The sequence below is a fragment of the Rana temporaria genome, chromosome 3 (genome assembly GCF_905171775.1).
Source record: "Rana temporaria chromosome 3, aRanTem1.1, whole genome shotgun sequence".
NCBI lineage: Eukaryota > Metazoa > Chordata > Amphibia > Anura > Ranidae > Rana > Rana temporaria.
Genome location: NC_053491.1, coordinates 465,842,662 through 465,862,070, shown reverse-complemented (window position 1 = coordinate 465,862,070; position 19,409 = coordinate 465,842,662). Strand labels below are relative to the sequence as shown.

General features: G+C 45.6%; 1 protein-coding gene across 1 annotated transcript in view; it reads right to left on the bottom strand.

The window, feature by feature from the left end:
* The window catches only part of DNAH2 (dynein axonemal heavy chain 2), a 402,999-nt gene that overhangs the window by 79,905 nt on the left and 303,685 nt on the right, over positions 1-19,409 (bottom strand). Inside the window, exons 62-66 of the mRNA XM_040346833.1 lie at positions 14,872-15,013; positions 9,405-9,574; positions 9,159-9,275; positions 5,268-5,432; positions 1,376-1,498 (exon numbers count right to left, since the gene is read on the bottom strand). Coding sequence (XP_040202767.1) covers positions 1,376-1,498; positions 5,268-5,432; positions 9,159-9,275; positions 9,405-9,574; positions 14,872-15,013 — 717 coding nt within the window. The remainder of the gene's footprint in view (positions 1-1,375; positions 1,499-5,267; positions 5,433-9,158; positions 9,276-9,404; positions 9,575-14,871; positions 15,014-19,409) is intronic.

Below are 19,409 nucleotides of genomic sequence, written 5' to 3'. Positions count from 1 at the left end.
GAGCTTTGTATATAAAGTTCATATGGAAGAACCAATGAGCTCTTTGTTAGAGCTTTGTATATAGAGAAAGTTCATATGGCAGAACCAATGAGTGCTGTGTTAGAGCTTTGTATATAGAGAAAGTTCATATGGCAGAACCATGGAGCTCTTTGTTAGAGCTTTGTATATAGAGAGCGTTCATATGGCAGAACCAATGAGTTCTGGGTTAGAGCTTTGTATATAGAGAATGTTCATATGGCAGAACCAATGAGCTCTTTGCTAGAGCCTTGTATATAGAGAACGTTCATATGGCAGAACCAATGAGTTCTGTGTTAGAGCTTTGTATATAGAGAAAGCTCATATGGCAGAACCAATGAGTTCTGGGTTAGAGCTTTGTATATAGAGAAAGCTCATATGGCAGAACCAATGAGTGCTGTGTTAGAGCTTTGTACAGTAAAACCTTGGTTTGAGAGTAACTTGGTTTGAAAGCGTTTTGCAGAACAAGCAAAATGTTTTAATAAATTTTGCCTTGATATACAAGTGATATCTTGATATAAGAGTAGCGTCATGTCACAACTGAGTATAAAAAAGAAGAGAGGAGCCTCTAAGTGTAGCAATATGGTTACATTTAAAGAAGGTACAACATTTAACAACTTATTGCTACACTTAGAGGTGCCTCTCTTCTCTTTTATACCCTGTAAAAAAAATGCTTTGATATACAAGTGCTTTGGATTACAAGCATGTTTCTGGAACGAATTATGCTCGCAATCCAAGGTTTTACTGGTATATAGAGAAAGCTCATATGGCAGAACCAATGAGTTCTGGGTTAGAGCTTTGTATATAGAGAAAGCTCATATGGCAGAACCAATGAGTGCTGTGTTAGAGCTTTGTACAGTAAAACCTTGGTTTGAGAGTAACTTGGTTTGAAAGCGTTTTGCAGAACAAGCAAAATGTTTTAATAAATTTTGCCTTGATATACAAGTGATGTCTTGATATAAGAGTAGCGTCATGTCACAACTGAGTATAAAAAAGAAGAGAGGAGCCTCTAAGTGTAGCAATATGGTTACATTTAAAGAATGAACAACATTTAACAACTTATTGCTACACTTAGAGGTGCCTCTCTTCTATACCCTGTAAAAAAAATGCTTTGATATACAAGTGCTTTGGATTACAAGCATGTTTCTGGAATGAATTATGCTCGCAAACCAAGGTTTTACTGTATATAGAGAAAGCTCATATGGCAGAACCAATGAGTTCTGGGTTAGAGCTTTGTATATAGAGAAAGTTCATATGGCAGATCCAATGAGTTCTGGGTTAGAGCTTTGTATATAGAGAACTTTCATATGGCAGAACCAATGAGCTCTTTGTTAGAGCTTTGTATATAAAGAAAAATCACCTCTTTGATCCAGATGGAAAGGATTTCATCACGGTAGTTGGATAGGAAAGGCCCCATATAAGACAAGAAAGCCGAGGCCAGCAGACAGTCACCGACTAGGAAACCCAAATCCTGCTCTAGACCCTGTAAAAAAGAATGTAGTATCAGTAACCAGAGAAAACATAGATCACTGACATTGCTTGAAAAGGAAGATGCTTGGCAATGGTTTGGGTCTGGGAAACCTGGCAATACTCGCTCAATGTATATGACCATGGTCACTGACTTTGCATTGTGCTGGCCTGCTACTTTGCAGTGATGCATACTTCAGGTGTAAAAACCCTTAAAGTGGATGTAAACCCAATTTTTTTTTTTTTGTTTGTTTTGATGTCACAATGTAGAGTATATGATTTCCTATGATCTGTGCCCAGTCTTGCCACATAGAGTTAATCCAGCTCTGAGCAATCCTCTTTTATTGTTCAGTGAAATAAAACGGACTTACAGAGAAAAACCTTAGTCCGTTCTGCCCCCTTGCTGTGAGTGACAGGTTATTTACATATCTCATGCACTAGCCTGGAGACAGGCATTATTTTTTAATTCCCACCCCCACTCCTTTTCTGAAGTCATGTGGTTACTTTTCTGGATTTTGACTGGATGTTAGTGATCATAGCAGAATTTAGTGTTGTGTTTAGTCAAGGGGAGTGTAGAGGTGGGCGGGGAGTCTACTGACATCACGACTCCACCCACCGAGCTCCAGACAACAGACCCACCCACAGAATCTGCAGTTTTTCAGTTCTTATAACAGACAGAGGGGAGACATTTGACAGGTTAGGATACATGCAGGAGACATCTATATCCTTATAGATCAGCACTATGGCAGTAGTTTAGAAAGGATGAGAGAGGCTTTACATCCACTTTAAGCTGGCCATAGATGGATAGAATTTTAAATGAAAATTCTTAGGAAAAGTCTTAGGAGAATTCTTAAGAAAATTCTTAGAACACTCAAATTTCTTTGAACGATTTTGTTTGCTTTTAAGATTTGATTTTAGAATGAATGGACTTTACTGAACGAAAACCACATACACTGTTATTCATTCTGGAAATTGTTTCCATCCTGGCACAATCACTCCTGTGTCCATTGATCACTGAAGCATAGTAAACTGTGTTTAACCACTTGCCGACCTCCTCATGTAAATATACATCAGCAGAATGGCACGGACAGGCACATGTACGTACCGGTACGTCCTCTGCTTCACGTGGGTTGGGGGTCCGATTGGGACCCCCCCCCGGTACATGCGGTGGTCGGCAAGCCTCGGGAAGCGATCCGGGACGACGGCGCGGCTATTCGTTTATAGCCGCCCCGTCGCGATCGCTCCCCGTGCTTCACTATGGCGGCGTATCGATCGAGTGATCCCTTTTATTAGGGAGACTCGATCGATGATGTCAGTCCTACAGCCACACCCCCCTACAGTTGTAAACACACACTAGGTGAAACATAACTCCTTCAGTGCCCCCTGTGTTTAACTCCCAAACTGCAACTGTCATTTTCACAATAAACAATGCATTTAAATGCATTTTTTGCTGTGAAAATGACAATGGTCCCAAAAATGTGTCAAAATTGTCCGAAGTGTCCGCCATAATGTCGCAGTCACGAAAAAAATGGCTGATCACCGCCATTAGTAGTAAAAAAAAAAAAATATATAAAAATACAATAAAACTATCCCCTATTTTGTAAACGCTATAAATTTTGCGCAAACCAACCGATAAACGATTATTGCGTTTTTTTTTACCAAAAATAGGTAGAAGAATACGTATCGGCCTAAACTGAGGGAAAAAAAATGTTATATATGTTTTTGGGGGATATTTATTATATCAAAAAGTAAAAAATATTGCATTTTTTTCAAAATTGTCGCTCTATTTTTGTTTATAGCGCAAAAAATAAAAACCGCAGAGGTGATCAAATACCACCAAAAGAAAGCTCTATTTGTGGGGAAAAAAGGACGCCAATTTTGTTTGGGAGCCACGTCGCATGACCGCGCAATTGTCAGTTAAAGCGACGCAGTCCCGAACTGTAAAAACCCCTTGGGTCTTTAGGCAGCATATTGGTCCGGGGCTTAAGTGGTTAATATGCTTTGGTTTGTGAATGATCAGGAAGCCTCAGAGCACTTCCTATTCATTCATCTGTGAAGCTATGGCTGTAGAGAAAGGAACTGATAATTCTAGTCCTCAGTCACTCTCGCAGGGGGGGGTCCCCATGATTTTTAACAACAGCCCTAGAGGTTCCGCTTTGTGTACCACCCAGCCCAATACAGCCGCAGCAGCTGCCAGACTCTCAAAGAGTTACATTGATTGTAAAGCTAAACTTTTTAAAGCTTTGGATAGAAAAGGAAAAAGTTATGGCCCCATCATATATTTTTTCTCATTCTATAGGAAGGAGATGGAGCTCCACACCCATAGGTCAGAGTCCAAAATATTTTATGAGCAGAATAAGAAGGCCAATGCTTCGGGATTCAAATACTCCATCTTCATCAGTCTTATATCACCTCAATGTAGCTGCATTTTATGGGTGTACATTAGTGATTGTCAGTGGCGGTTCGTCCATAGAGGGCACTGGAGCGCCGCCCCCTCTGGCTCTCACCGCCACTGAGTCTAATAACATAGATTCATGCATTGCACGAATCTATGTTATTGTCGCCGCTGCCGCTGTTCTATTCAGTTGGCCGGACATGAGGCGCCGACCATCTGAATAACGGCAGCTGGTTGGCTGTACGGAAGTGCCTATCAGAGCCCAGGTCCCCGGAAGCTTATCCTCGGAACGCACGGGGGGTGCGTTCCTTGGATAAGACTGACAGGCGTCTCAGCCAATCAGGTTGGCCGGTTCTGGCTACCGGTAACCTGATTGGCTGAAGCGTCATCGAGGGCGGGAGAAGACATCGAGGGTCGAGGACGTGGATGGCTGACTCCAGTAAAGGTAAGTGCCGGGCGGGGGGGGAGGGGCATTTTACAGGGCACAGCGGCGACGAAGGGCACAGTGACATCAATGGGCACAGTGGCGACAATAGGCACAGTCGGGACAATGGGGTCAATTGGCACAGCGGCATGAATGGGCACAGTGGTGACAATTAAAGGGCACAGTGACATCAATGGGCACAGTGGCGACAATAGGCACTGTGGGGACAATGGGCACAGTGGGGACAATTGGCACAGTGGCATGAATGGGCACAGTGGCAACAATTAAAGGGCACAGTCACATCAAAGGGCACAGTGGCAACAATGGGCACAGTGGCAACAATTAAAGGGCACAGTGGCGACAATTAAAGGGCACAGTGGCGACAATTGGCACAGTGGCGACAATTGATGGCACAGTTGCTGTGTTTGATGGCATGGCACAGTGGTGAAAATTGATGGCACAGTGGCTGCGTTTGATGGCATGGCACAGTGGCTGCGTTTGATGGCATGACACAGTGGCTGCGTTTGATGGCATGGCACAGTGGTGAACAGTGGCTGCGTTTGATGGCATGGCACAGTGGCTGCGTTTAATGGCATGGCACAGTGTTGCGAATTGATGGCACAGTGGCTGCGTTTGATGGCATGGCATAGTGACTGTATTTGATGGCATGGAACATTGGTGCGAATTGATGGCACAGTGGCTGTGTTTGATGGCATGGAATTGTGGTGACAATTGATGGTACAGTGGCTGCGTTTGATGGCATGGCACAGTGGTGACAATTGATGGCACAGTGGCTGCATTTGATGGGCACAGTGAGGCTGTAATTTTTTTTTCCGTTTGCGACCCCCAAAAATTTTGAGCACCAGCCGCCACTGGTGATTGTGATAAAGATATGGTAAGATTTCAGCCACCAGCAGTTTTTCAGCATGGCTGGAGACCCCCAGAACATGAAAGCATGAAACTCACTTTAACCGTTTCCTCCCAGCGAGATTTTTCTCCTGCCAGTCCCGTCACCAGGGTGCCCGCTCTCTGCAGCTTCACCTCCATCAATTCTGCCTCCTCCCTTAGCGCTTCCTTCTGGGCCAACTTCTCTTCGTACTGCATTTTCAGCTGCTCCAGGTGCTCGCCAACCTGCCAAGAAGAGAAACCAAGCATTAACCCTTTTACTGTCAATTGTTCCATTTTTGATACGTATGAAAGAACACAAGTTATAAAACATCACATATTGCATCCAATGCATGCCTTACCATCCCCTTTCCAAACTGCACAAGAGCTCTCTTGTATGTCTGTGAATGCTCTGCCTGCTTGTGTCTGTGTCAGATCTAATTACAGTGTGGCTCTCCCCTGCAAATCACTGGACTGGGAGACCAAGGATTGTGGGACATATATAGGTAGATTCAGTAAGAGTTAGGCCGGCTTATCAGTAGATAAGCCGGCCTAACTCAGAATCTACGCCGCCGTATGTTTAAACGTATGCTCAAACAGAGATACGCTTAAACATATCTAAGATACGACGGCTTGTGCCGTCCTATCTTAGATTGCAATTTTTCGGATGGCCACTAGGTGGCGCTTCCATTGAGGCCGGCGTAGAATATGTAAATTAGTTTCTACGTCGATTCACGAACGTACGCCCGGCCGCCGCAGTCGCTTTACGCCGTTTCCGTAAGGCCTTAGGCGGCCTAAAGTTATTCCACCTATGAGGTGGAATAACAATGTTAAAGTATGGCCGCCTTTCCCGCCGCGAGGTTCGAATTTTTTACGTTGTTTGCGTAAGTTGTCCGCGAATCGGGAGTTACGTCGTTTACGTCCACGTCGAAATCAATAGGCCCGTACGGCGTACTTAGCCGCAATGCGCCCTGGGAAATGTAGGCGCATGCGCAGTGTAAAAAAAACTTCAAAAACTTGAGGTCAAGTCTCATTACCATTAAACACGCCCCCCCCAACCCATTTGAATTAGGCGCCCTTACACCCGCCGTATTTACACTACGCCGCCATAAGTAAGGAGGTAAGTGCTTTGAGAATCATGTACTTGCCTCTCTTACTTAAGGCGGCGTAGTGTAAACACGCTAGGCTACGCCGCCGCAAAAGAGCGCGCCCGTACCTGAATCTACCCAATAGGTTCTTCACAGCAATTGTCAGTTCTTAGACTACAGAGGTCATGCTATAATCTGGGCAGTGCCATGTCGCATGCTTTATGTTTTACCACAAACTACAACTGCTAGCACTGGAATTTGAAGAGTACAGTGGTTGTTAATTTAGTGATGACAATTCCTGGCAGCCCCCTCTGTAATAACAAGATTTTGCTCCCACGCTGTGACATTCTGACATTATCCTTCCCCAATCTGAGGACTACAGCAGGAGGGGCTGAGATTTCCCTTTGATGTCAGCCGAGAGGTCACGTGACCGCACAGTGGCAATGTGAAATAAAGTATTTAGCTGCAAAATTTTAAATAAACAAAGCCACTGCACAGTATATCTTGCAATTACAGAGGGGCTGCCAGTAATTGTCATCACTAACTTTACAAACACATGGAATAGCTGCAGGAGGGGAGGGGCAGGGAGGGGGAGAGAGGAGAGACTCTAACACGGCAGGATGATGGAGGCACGTAAACTGACCGCGGTATCATGGATCAGCAGCCATGATTAAAGTGTTCAGTTCACATAGGGGGACACAGGAACAGGCAGGATCAACCAGGTATTTTACAGCACAGAAAGGGACAAATAACACTGCACAAGCACTATGCTTTTTAGGGTTACAATCGCTTTAACCACTTAACAACCGCCCTATAGACGAAATACGTCTACAAGGCGGTTTCTTAACTCTGGGAGGGCGTCAATGTACGTCCTCCCAAAATCGCGCTCCCGCGCGCCCTGTGGGGCGCGCACACGGGAGTCTCCGTGACCGCCGGGTCCTCCGGACCCGGCTGATCACGGTAAATCGCCGCTGATAGCGGCGGTTTACCACGTGATCGCTCCGTCCAATGACGGAGCGATCACTAGTAAACAAACCGGCGTCATGTGATGACGCCGGTTCCTCCCTCTCCTCTCTGTACCGAACGGTACAGTGTGAGAGAGGAGAGGGGAGAGAGCGGAAGCAGCAGCAGCTGCTGCTGCTGCTGCGGGCTGGATCTGTGACACATGCAGTCACAGATCCAGCCATCCATCCCTCCCTGTGCAATACTCTGCAATGCCCCCATACTCAGCAATGCCCCCATACTCTGCAATACCCCAAAATACTCTGCAATGCCCCGCAATACTCCGCAATACCCCGCAATACTCCGCAATGCCCCGCAATACTCCGCAATGCCCCGCAATACTCCGCAATGCCCCGCAATACCCCGCAATACCCCGCAATACCCCACAATACCCCACAATACTCCGCAATACCCCGCAAAACTCCGCAATACCCCACAATACAATTTTGAAGGGTGACATGTTGGGTATCTATTTACTCTGCGTAACTTCATCTTTCACATTTATGCAAAAGAATGAAGAAAAAATACAAAATTTGCCAAATTTTATAACAGAAACAAAGAAAAGTTATTTTTTTTTACAGAATTTTCAGTCTTTTTTCTCATATAGCGCAAAAAATAAAAAACCCAACGGTGATTAAATACCACCAAAAGAAAGCTCTATTTGTGTGAAAAAAAGGATGAAAATTTCATTTGGGTACAATGTTGTATGACTGAGTAATTGTCATTCAAATTGTGAGAGCACCGAAAGCTGAAAATTGGTCTGGTTATTAAGGGGGTTTACGTGCCCAGTGGTCAAGTGGTTAAGGACTCATTTATATTTGCTTTAAAATGTGGGATTTTACACTTTTTTAAAGCACTCTGAATGCCAATCAAAGCTCCTGTCACTAAATAAAATGGTTACCTTACAGTCCTATTCACACGTTGTGTTTGTTTTGCTTCAAAAATTATACTCCATGTCACTTTCTTCAATGTATCTCCAAAGCCTCCATGGAAGTCTATGACAAAACTCGCTAACAGAACCTGCAACTTTTGAGAGGCTTTTACTCAGAGTTAGCTTTTCTTTGTTTTGGAGGTAATAGTTATCCCAGGATGCACTGGAAAACCAACAAGCGAATCGGAAAGACATCATCAGCAGTCACTTCTGGTTCATGTGTATATATTCTGGGAGTGTCTGGTGCAAATGTCAAACCTGGTGTGTAGTGTGGAGCAGCCGGAAGATGAGCAGGGTCTGTAATGCAGCAGAGCATCTAGCAGATGGCACATGTGGTGTACAATAATGGGAACGCTATGGTGTAAGGTGACCAGAGAGAGAACGACTGAGCGGCAGAGGATCAGCAGAGCTGGGAAACTGGAGCAAGGAAAACTAGCATATGTCACACATGGTGGGCAGTGTGGGAGCAATATAGCGGGAGGTGGGTGGGGACCGGAGAGAGAGGAGGATCAGCAAACCAGAGGATCAGCAGAGCTGGGGGTTACTACTGAGTGAAGGATCAGCAGAGCTGGGGGTTACTACTGAGCAGATGATCTGCTGAACAAGGGTACTAATAAGCTGGGGATCTGCTGAACAAGGGTACTAATGAGTTCAGGATCTGCTGAGTGGGGGTACTACTCAACCAGGGTTTCGCTGGGCCTTTTTAAAACAAATAGAAACTCAACAAACACAGGACATTCTCCAAGCTTAATTAAAGCTTTAAAAAAGCATCACAGAAACATTGAAAACACATAAAAACACACGTTGAAGCGGAATGTTTTTTAATGCGTACAGAACAACAACTGACACCATGAAACTACACGACCAAGGCACAAGGTGCAGGTAGGAGGGTTTAGCATGCCTTAAATGTGATTTCTACCAATACAATGTGGGTATTACAGCCCCTGTTACCTCTCTGAGTTTATTCTGAGCCTCAGCCAGTGATGCCTGCTTCTCCGCCAGCTGCGCCATGGCTGCGTTCATGCGGGCCCGTTTGGGTTCTACCACACGGAATATCCGACCGTACATCTGCCAAGAAAGAAAATATGTAACTGAGGGATGGAGACTCAGAAAGACAGATCATCCCCAAAGACCACAATCATCTATCAACACCGGCAAACATGGCCTCACCCATGCCAATCCCATTGACTTACTCACCTCCATGGCACAAACCCACATACACAGCGAGCGGGCCGCCAGAGACACCCTGCCAACAATGTCTGGCTGGAAGTCTGGCAGGACGCAGTACTGGCCAATCTTTTTCAGGACCCGCTCGGAGATGTTGTCCTTGTCAAAGTTGATGAGCTGTTTGATGAAGTTGGGCTCACCTGGAAAAAGAAACAGCCACAAAAATCAGACACTGTGGAAGGTCCACGTACACGGGTTCAGACATGGAACATTACAAACTCATTTTGTTTTTATTTAGATATTGTTTAGTGTTCTTCAGCACCGTACAGAGAACATCATCTAGATCAGGGGTGTCAAACTCAAATTCATCGGGGGCCGCATCAGCAGTTTGGTTGCCCTCAAAGGGCCGGTTGTATCTCCAGTTTTCTTGCGCTGCATAGGGAGCGCAGGGTTCAGGAGTGCGCTGCGTAGGGAGCGCAGGGTTCAGGAGTGCACTGCGTAGGGAGCACAGGGTTCAGAAGTGCACTGCCTCCTCCTCTCTGGTGTCACCAGTGTCTCCCCCCTCCTCTCTGGTGTCACTGGTGTCCCCCCCCTCCTCTATGGTGTTACTGGTCCCCCCCCTCATCTCTGGTGTCCCCCCCTCCTCTCCTCTCTGGTGTCACTGGGGTCCCCCTACTCTCCTCTCTGGTGTCACTGGGGTCCCCCTCCTCTCTGGTGTCATGCTCCTCTCCTCTCTGGTGTCACGCTCCTCTCCTCTCTGGTGTCACTGGGGTCCCCCTCCTCTCCTCATTGACACCAGAGAGGAGAGGAGGGGGACCCCAGTGACACCAGAGAGGAGAGGAGGGGGACCCCAGTGACGAGAGGGACCCCAGTGACACCAGAGAGGAGAGAAGGGGGACACCAGTGACACTGGTCCCCCGCCTCTCCTCTCTGGTGTCACAGGTGTCCCCCTCCTCGGCTCAGTACAGACAGCCATGCTCCCCGGGTGATGGTGTCTCTCCTACCTGCAGGTGCAGATCTCAGATACTTTCTCCTCATGTCTGCGGTTGTGGTCCCGGGTCTGTAATCAGCGAGCTGAGGCGGTGCAGAGTGTCATGCTGTGCACTGGTTACTAGGCAAGCCGACTGTCTCTACTAGCAAGATGGCGGCGGCGAAACGTTACTTCCTGACGAGACAGCTGCCGCCAGGTGTACCAAGATGGCCGCCGCTGTGGAGCAAGATGGCGGCGAAACGTTACTTCCTGACGAGACAGCTGCCGCCAGGTGTACCAAGATGGCCGCCGCTCCGGAGCTAGGCCGAAGCCAGGGACTTTCCTATGGCCGAGGCTGCAGGGCACTCCGCGAATCGCGTGGTGTGCCGATCCGAACGGGGTGACGCGTTCGGATCACGGATCGGTGACAATCCGTTGCACCACTAATCACGTCCATGAGAGCGATCCCCCTGCTGATGGGGGCCGCTGCATTCGGCCCGCGGGCCTTGTGTTTGCCACCCCTGATCTAGATTATTCCCCTTCCCAAAATCTCCACCTCTCTGCCTTTGCCCCAGAGCTTACAATCTAATTGTACTACCATAGACAACTATGGGTCCATTAATAAAACATTTGTTGCACAAAAGTCAGAAACATCTGTCAAAGTTGAACCAAAGGTCGTGTATTTTTTCTAACGCCGCGTACACACGATCGGAAATCCCGACAAGAAAAGTTCGATGTGAGCTTTTGGTCAGAAATTCCGACTGTGTGTAGGCTCCATCTGACTTTTTCTGTCGGAATTTCCTCAAAAAATTTGAGAGCTGGTTCTTAAATTTTCCGACGGTCTGAAATTCCGATCGTCTGTATGCAATTCAGACGAAAGGACTTGCTGGACAGGATTACAATTCCAAGATAGATAGATAGATACTAGGGCCTGGATTCACGTAGATCGGTGCATCTTTCTGCCGGCGTAGCGCATCTCATATGCGCTACGCCGACGTAACACAGAGAGGCAAGCAGAGTATTCACAAAGCACTTGCTCCCTACGTTGTGCCAGCGTAACGTAAATTATTCGGCGTAAGCCCGCCTAATTCAAAGTAGGTGGACGGTGAGCGTGATCCATTTAAATGAACCGTGACCCCATGCAAGCGTGGACGCTTCCCAGTGCGCATGCTCAGAATCACGTCGGAACGAAAGCCTAAGATACGTCGAATCACTGAACGTAACCTACGCCCAGCCCTATTCACGTAGTACTACGTAAACGACGTAAAATACGGCGGCTGTCCTGTGGTCCATACCTTTGCATGGGATGCGCCTCCTATATGTGGAATAACTTTACGCCGGACGTACGCCTTACGTAAACGGCGTATATTCCTACGACAGGCGCAAGTACGTTCGTGAATCGGCGTATCTCAGTCATTTACATATTCGACGCGTAAATCAATGGAAGCGCCCCTTGCGGCCAGGCGTATCTAGTTCTATGGGTAAGGCGCATAGATACGACGGCGCACACTGACACTTACGCGGCGTATCTCGAGATACGTTGGCGTAAGTGTTACGTGAATCCAGGCCTAGAACTCTGTTAAATCTTTCTCTACTGTAGTACTATCTATTGTATATAAAAAAAGTCACACTCCTGGCCCTACCCAAGTGTGAGGCCCCATACACACGGGAGGATTTATCCGCGGATACGGTCCAGCGGACCGTTTCCGCGGATAAATCCTCTCGAGGATTTCAGCAGATTTCTCTGCGATGGAGTGTACTCACCATCGCATTGAAATCCGCGCCGAAATCCTCTGGCGATGACGTGTCGCGCCGTCGCCGCGATTATGACGCGGCGACGTGCGCGACGCTGTCATATAAGGAATTCCACGCATGCGTCGAATCATTACGACGCATGCGGGGGATCCCTTCGGACGGATGGATCCGGTGAGTCTGTACAGACCAGCGGATCCATCTGTTGGGATGGACTCCAGCAGATGGATATGTTCTGCATGTCAGCAAATATCCGATCTGCTGGAATCCATCCCAGGGGAGATATATCCGCGGAAAAAGATCCGCTGGCGTGTACACACCATAGGATCTATCCGCTGAAACCCATTTGCTGGGATTTATCTGCGGATGGATTCTATTCTATTCCTGAGTGTAAATGCAAAACTGCCTTCAGACAACTTTCCTTCGCAGGCCACTCCCCCTGACAAATTTCACTCCATCTACCAGGGCTTAGTCATAGAGATCCATGACTAAGGTCCGGTTGCCAGGGCGAAATGCGTCAGTGGGGTGTATGGGGAGGGTCAGGGACTGTGAAGGAGAGCTATCTGAAGGCTGTTCCACATTAACATTCACACTTTGGTCAGGCTGGGAGTGTGGCTTTCGTTATAGACAACGGATTTATCACTGGGGGATGCTGGCACCCCTATCAGAAGACAAGAGGGATTAAGCTCTCTCTATGCTTCGAGAGGCGCTCCAAGTCTAACCATAGGTCACAGTGTAGTCCTATTGATGTTTGTTCTTGGTTCTTACATTCTACACATTGATGTTCGTTCTTACATTCTACACATTGATGATCGTTCTTCGTTCTTACATTCTACACATTGATGATCGTTCTTCGTTCTTACATTCTACACATTGATGTTCGTTCTTACATTCTACACATTGATCTTTCTTCGTTCTTACATTCTACACATTGATGATCGTTCTTACATTCTACACATTGATGATCGTTCTTACATTCTACACATTGATGATCTTTTTTCGTTCTTACCTTCTACACATTGATGATCGTTCTTACATTCTACACATTGATGATCGTTCTTCGTTCTTACATTCTACACATTGATGATCGTTCTTACATTCTACACATTGATGATCTTTTTTCGTTCTTACATTCTACACATTGATGATCGTTCTTGGTTCTTACATTCTACACATTGATGTTCGTTCTTGGTTCTTACATTCTACACATTGATGTTCGTTCTTCGTTCTTACATTCTACTGTACACATTGATGTTCGTTCTTCGCTCATACATTCTACACATTGATGTTCGTTCTTCGTTCTTACATTCTACACATTGATGTTCGTTCTTCGCTCATACATTCTACACATTGATGATCTTTCTTCGTTCTTACACTCTACACATTGATGATCTTTCTTCGTTCTTACATTCTACACATTGATGTTCGTTCTTCGTTCTTACATTCTACACATTGATGTTCGTTCTTACATTCTACACATTGGTGATCTTTCTTCGTTCTTACATTCTACACATTGATTTTCGTTCTTCGTTCTTACATTCTACACATTGATGTTCGTTCTTCGCTCATACATTCTACACATTGATGATCTTTCTTCGTTCTTACACTCTACACATTGATGATCTTTCTTCGTTCTTACATTCTACACATTGATGTTCGTTCTTCGTTCTTACATTCTACACATTGATGTTCGTTCTTACATTCTACACATTGGTGATCTTTCTTCGTTCTTACATTCTACACATTGATGTTCGTTCTTACATTCTACACATTGGTGATCTTTCTTCGTTCTTACATTCTACACATTGATTTTCGTTCTTCGTTCTTACATTCTACACATTGATGTTCGTTCTTCGCTCATACATTCTACACATTGATGATCTTTCTTCGTTCTTACACTCTACACATTGATGATCTTTCTTCGTTCTTACATTCTACACATTGATGTTCGTTCTTCGTTCTTACATTCTACACATTGATGTTCGTTCTTACATTCTACACATTGGTGATCTTTCTTCGTTCTTACATTCTACACATTGATTTTCGTTCTTCGTTCTTACATTCTACACATTGGTGATCTTTCTTCGTTCTTACATTCTACACATTGATGTTCGTCCTTCGTTCTTACATTCTACACATTGATGATCGTTCTTCGTTCTTACATTCTACACATTGATGATCGTTCTTACATTCTACACATTGATGTTCGTTCTTCGTTCTTACATTCTACACATTGATGTTCGTTCATACATTCTACACATTGATGATCTTTCTTCGTTCTTACATTCTACACATTGATGATCGTTCTTACATTCTACACATTGATGTTCGTTCTTCGTTTTTACATTCTACACATTGATGATCGTTCTTACATTCTACACATTGATGTTCGTTCATACATTCTACACATTGATGATCTTTCTTCGTTCTTACATTCTACACATTGATGTTCGTTCTTCGTTCATACATTCTACACATTGATGATCTTTCTTCGTTCTTACATTCTACACATTGATGTTCGTTCTTCGTTCATACATTCTACACATTGATGATCTTTCTTCGTTCTTACATTCTACACATTGATGATCGTTCTTACATTCTACACATGAACTGATGAAAACACAGTAACACAGTACAGACTTCCACATGATGAAGTCTCCCGGAGACGTACTACTTTTATACTGGCACTGAAACCTCGGACCTGGTGCCCGGTGCTCCACCCAAAAAAACATCTCTTGGGTCTCTGCCAGCCAGTCTGCCCTATTCCAGCCTTACCTAGTTGCCGCTTGGCCTCGGCCCAGGTAGGTTCGTTTCCTCTCAGCGTCATTACGGCCTGCATGACAGTCTCCACCAAAGCTGGTGGCCGTCCGTAGGCTCTTATTTCTGTCAAGTCCCTCTTGTTCAACGAATCCAGGGCCTAGCGGGAATGAAAAGGAGAGATTGCAATTGCAACTTTCTAAAGGAAAAATTTCAATAACGGCATTATTCTAATAGCCCATTAGTGAAGGCTCTGCAAGATGTCTGAATTTTATGGAGCATGGTTAACCGGGGCAAGAGAAGATACAGGAATTGTGGTTGGACGGTTGTGGCTTTCTCCACGACCTAGAATGTCTACTCTCTTCTCATCATTTTCTGATTTTTTTTTAGTCTTTCTCAGAATACTTTGCAGTCTAATACTACAGGGATCTATGGATTATGTGTCTTCTGATCAATCAGGGCAAGAGTAGACACTGGATGGAACTGTGGTTAAAGCGGGAGGTCACTCTCTCAATCAACACTATTTTTAACCACTTCTCTACTTTGGGTGTTTTTCAGATTTGGTGTTTACAAGACTAAAACAGTTTTTTTTGCTAGAAAATTACTTAAAACCCACAAACATTATATATTTATTTTTTCTAACACCCTAGAGAATAAAATGGCGATCATTGCAATACTTTTTGTCACACCATATTTGCGCAGCGGTCCTACAAGCGCACTTTTTTTGGAAAAAAAATCACTTTTTTTAATTAAAAAATAAGACAGCAATAAATTTGGCCCAATTTTTTTATATATTGTGAAAGATAATGTTACGCCGAGTAAAATGGTACCCAACATGTCACGCTTACAAATTGCGCCCGCTCGTGGCATGGCGTCAAACTTTTACCCTTAAAAATCTCGATAGGCGACGTTTAAAAAATTCTACAGGTTGCATTTTTGAGTTACAGAGGAGGTCTAGGGCTATAATTATTGCTCTCGCTCTAACGATCGCGGCGATACCTCACTTGTGTCGTTTGAACACCGTTTTCATATGCGGGCGCTACTCGCGTATGCGTTCGCTTCTGCGCACGAGCTCGTCGGGACGGGGCGCTTTAAACATTTTTTTTTTTTCTTATTTATTTTTATTTATTTTATTATTTTTTACACTGGAAAAAAAAAAATTATCACTTTTATTCCTATTACAAGGAATGTAAACATCCCTTGTAATAGAAAAAAGCATGACAGGTCCTCTTAAATATGAGATCTGGGGTCAAAAAGACCTCACATCTCATATTTAGACTAAAATGCAAAAAAAAAATAAAAAATTTGAAACTGTAATTTTTTCAAATGACAAAAAAAAAATGTTTCTTTAAGAGGCTGGGCGGGACTGACGTTTTGACGTCACTTCCGCCCAGCAGAGCTATGGGTACGGGCGAAGGAGATTTTTCCTTCAGTCTCGTCCCCGCTCAGCTGCCGAACGGTCCCGATCTCCTCCGCCGCTACCGACGGCTCCGGTAAGCGGCGGAGGGCGCGGGAGAGCGGCGGGAGGGGGGGGGGGGCCTCTCCCGCCGCCGATAACGGCGATCTCGCGGTGAATCCGCCGCGGAGACCGCTGTTATCGTTAACAGAACCGTTTGATACCTCGGTTGTGGCAGCAGCTGCTGCCGTTACCGAGATATCAATCTTTAAAGTTAGGCCGTATAAAGACGTACGGCGGTTTGGAAGTGGTTAATCCTAATGCAACTAGCAACTAAGGGCAGATCAGAGGCCTAACTAGAATCTTCAGGGCCCCGATGCAAGAATCCATGAAGGGACCTCCTGCTGGGGCTCTTTTTTTTTTTTTTCTCGAGCCTGGGGTCCATCCCACTGATCACAGGGCCCTTTACTTAAAGCGGGGGTTCACCCTATAAAAATAAATAAATACATTTTTTTTCCTCTAGCATAAAATTAGGCATAGTAGCGCGAGCTACGGTATGCCTGTATTGATTTTTTTAGCCCCGTACTCACTGTGCAATCGTATATTGAAGATTCCGACTCCCCGCGGGGAATGGGCGTTCCTATCTAGAGGGAAGGTGATTGACGGCCGGCTCTGGCACGTCACGCTTCTCCGGAAATAGCCGAAATAGGACTTGGCTCTTCACGGCGCCTGCGCATAGTCTGTGCGCAGGCGCCTTATAGCGCCGTGAAGAGCCGAGACCTACTCCGGCTGTCTTCGGGGAGCGTGACGTGCCAGAGCCGGCCGTCAATCACCTTCCCTCTAGATAGGAACGCCCATTCCCCGCGGGGAGTCGGAATCTTCAATATACGATTGCACAGTGAGTACGGGGCTCGCGCTACTATGCCTAATTTTATGCTAAAATGTTGTTATGGAGGGTGAACCACCGCTTTAAGGTGACCAGATTTTGAAAATGAAATCCAGCTACATATTTTTTTTTATTGGCAAATTATAAACTATTTTATATGCATATTTTCCAAATTATACATGCAGTCAGTGGTGTAGCGTGCGTTGTCAGCGCCCGGGACAAGGCACGACTTTTAGCACTTCCTGAGTCCCTTCCACTATTCCAGTAGTACTGACCAACCTGATTCCTACACTGACCTACCTAACCGCTGCACTAACCTACCTGATCCCTACACTAACCACTACACTGACCTACCTTATCTCTACATTAACCTACCTGACCACTACACTGACCTACCTTATCCCTACCTGATTGCTACACTGATCTACCTGATTCTTTTACTAACCACTACACTGACCTACCTTATCCCTACACTAACCAACTGATTGCTACACTGATCTACCTGATTCCTTTACTGACCACTACACTGACCTACCTGATTCCTGCACTACTCACCCCCCCCCCTATATGAACAGTGTAGATCGATTGATTTTCCTGGCCTCCATGATAATCCATCGGAGCAGGGCTCCCCAGCAACAGGTGCTGTTTCTGACACCCAGCCGATCCCCAGTATGCCCTGCCAAGAGCTTCTCCAATAGCCGCCATAAGCTCTGCACCGCCCCTCCGCTGTTCTCACACACACATGGGCCACCCGCACCAGAGGGATCATAGGGGATAGGCTGGACCACAGAAGTCACTGGGCAAGGGAGGGAGGGGTCGGGCAACACAGCACACTTGGGGGGGCACAGTAATGATTTTGCGCCCCCCCCCCAAATGTTGCACCCGGGCGAGAGTACCAGATGCTCTTTCAATGCCACTGCAATCCGGGGACAGGGTCCTCAATCCGGGGACTGTCCCCGGAAACCCGGGGATGTCTGGTCACCCTACCTTTACTCCCATCATGGGGCCCTTTTCTTATTGTCCCACAGCGGGACTCTTTCACATGTTCTGCAGCAGGCCCCATTTCTGCAGTCTTGGGACCCCCCCTCCCCCCCATGGTGTCGGAATGCCTGAATGCAAGTGCAACCTTAATTTTTTTACCATTGTATTTAAATTATTATTATTTTTTTTACAATTGTATTTTTTATTATTTTTAAGAGCCCTGTTGGAGGACATTGGTGAGATATCAGGGATCTAAACAGACCTCTTGAGACCTCTTTGAGACAGAGAAAGGAGATTAATCTCCACCTATGCAGCCTCAGCTGCACAGAATGAATGGACAGGAATAGCTCTGTACAGAAATTCCCATTCATTCACAAACTGAAGCATAGTAAACACAGTTTATTATGCTCCTGTTTTGAATGGACACAAGATCGATCAGTTCCGACTCTATCCAATGACATATTTACCGGACCCTTTTCCGCTTTCCATCCTGACACAACTCTGCACCAGCTGGCAGAAGAGGGAAGGCCGGTAGCACTGCAGGGGGATGTGGGAGGACCAGGGAAGCACACAGGGGTCCGAGGGCAGCAGAAGACAAGTGACCTGGATAGAAGGGGTGCTGGGGGGGGGCTTGGCATGTAGAGGAACCAATCCCCTCCATTTTCCTCCTGCAGCTGCTGAATGCCTGTGGGCAGGGCCGCCATCAGGAATTATGGGGCCCCTTACACAGCTTCAGTCATGGGCCCCCTGGAGCAGAGAACCGGGGGGGTGCTGCCGTCTGAAATTGAAATTGAGAAGCGGGAGGGGGGGGCTGCCGCGAAATTGAGAAGCGGAGGGGGGCCCTTTACAAAATTATTAATAAAAATTTAAAATAAAAAAAAATTAATAAAAAAAATTAATAAAAAAAATATATAAAATAAATAAATAAACATTTATAAAAAAAAATGGGGGGGGGGGGTTGCCATCCAGGGCCCTGGGGAACTCTGGGCCCTTTAATAATAAAAAAAACATTTATAAAAAAAAAGGGGAGGTTTGCCACATGGGGCCCTGGAGACCTCATGAGCCCTTTAATATATATATATATATCAAAAAAGGAATAAAAAGAAAAAAAAAAAGAAATAAAATAATATAAAAAAAAAGAATTTATAAAAAAAAGGGGGGTTGCCATCCAGGGCCCTGGGGACCTCTGGGCCCTTTAATAATAAAAAAAACATTTATAAAAAAAAAAAGGGGGGTTTGCCATCCGGGGCCCTGGGGACCTCTGGGCTCTTTAATAATAATAATAATAAAATA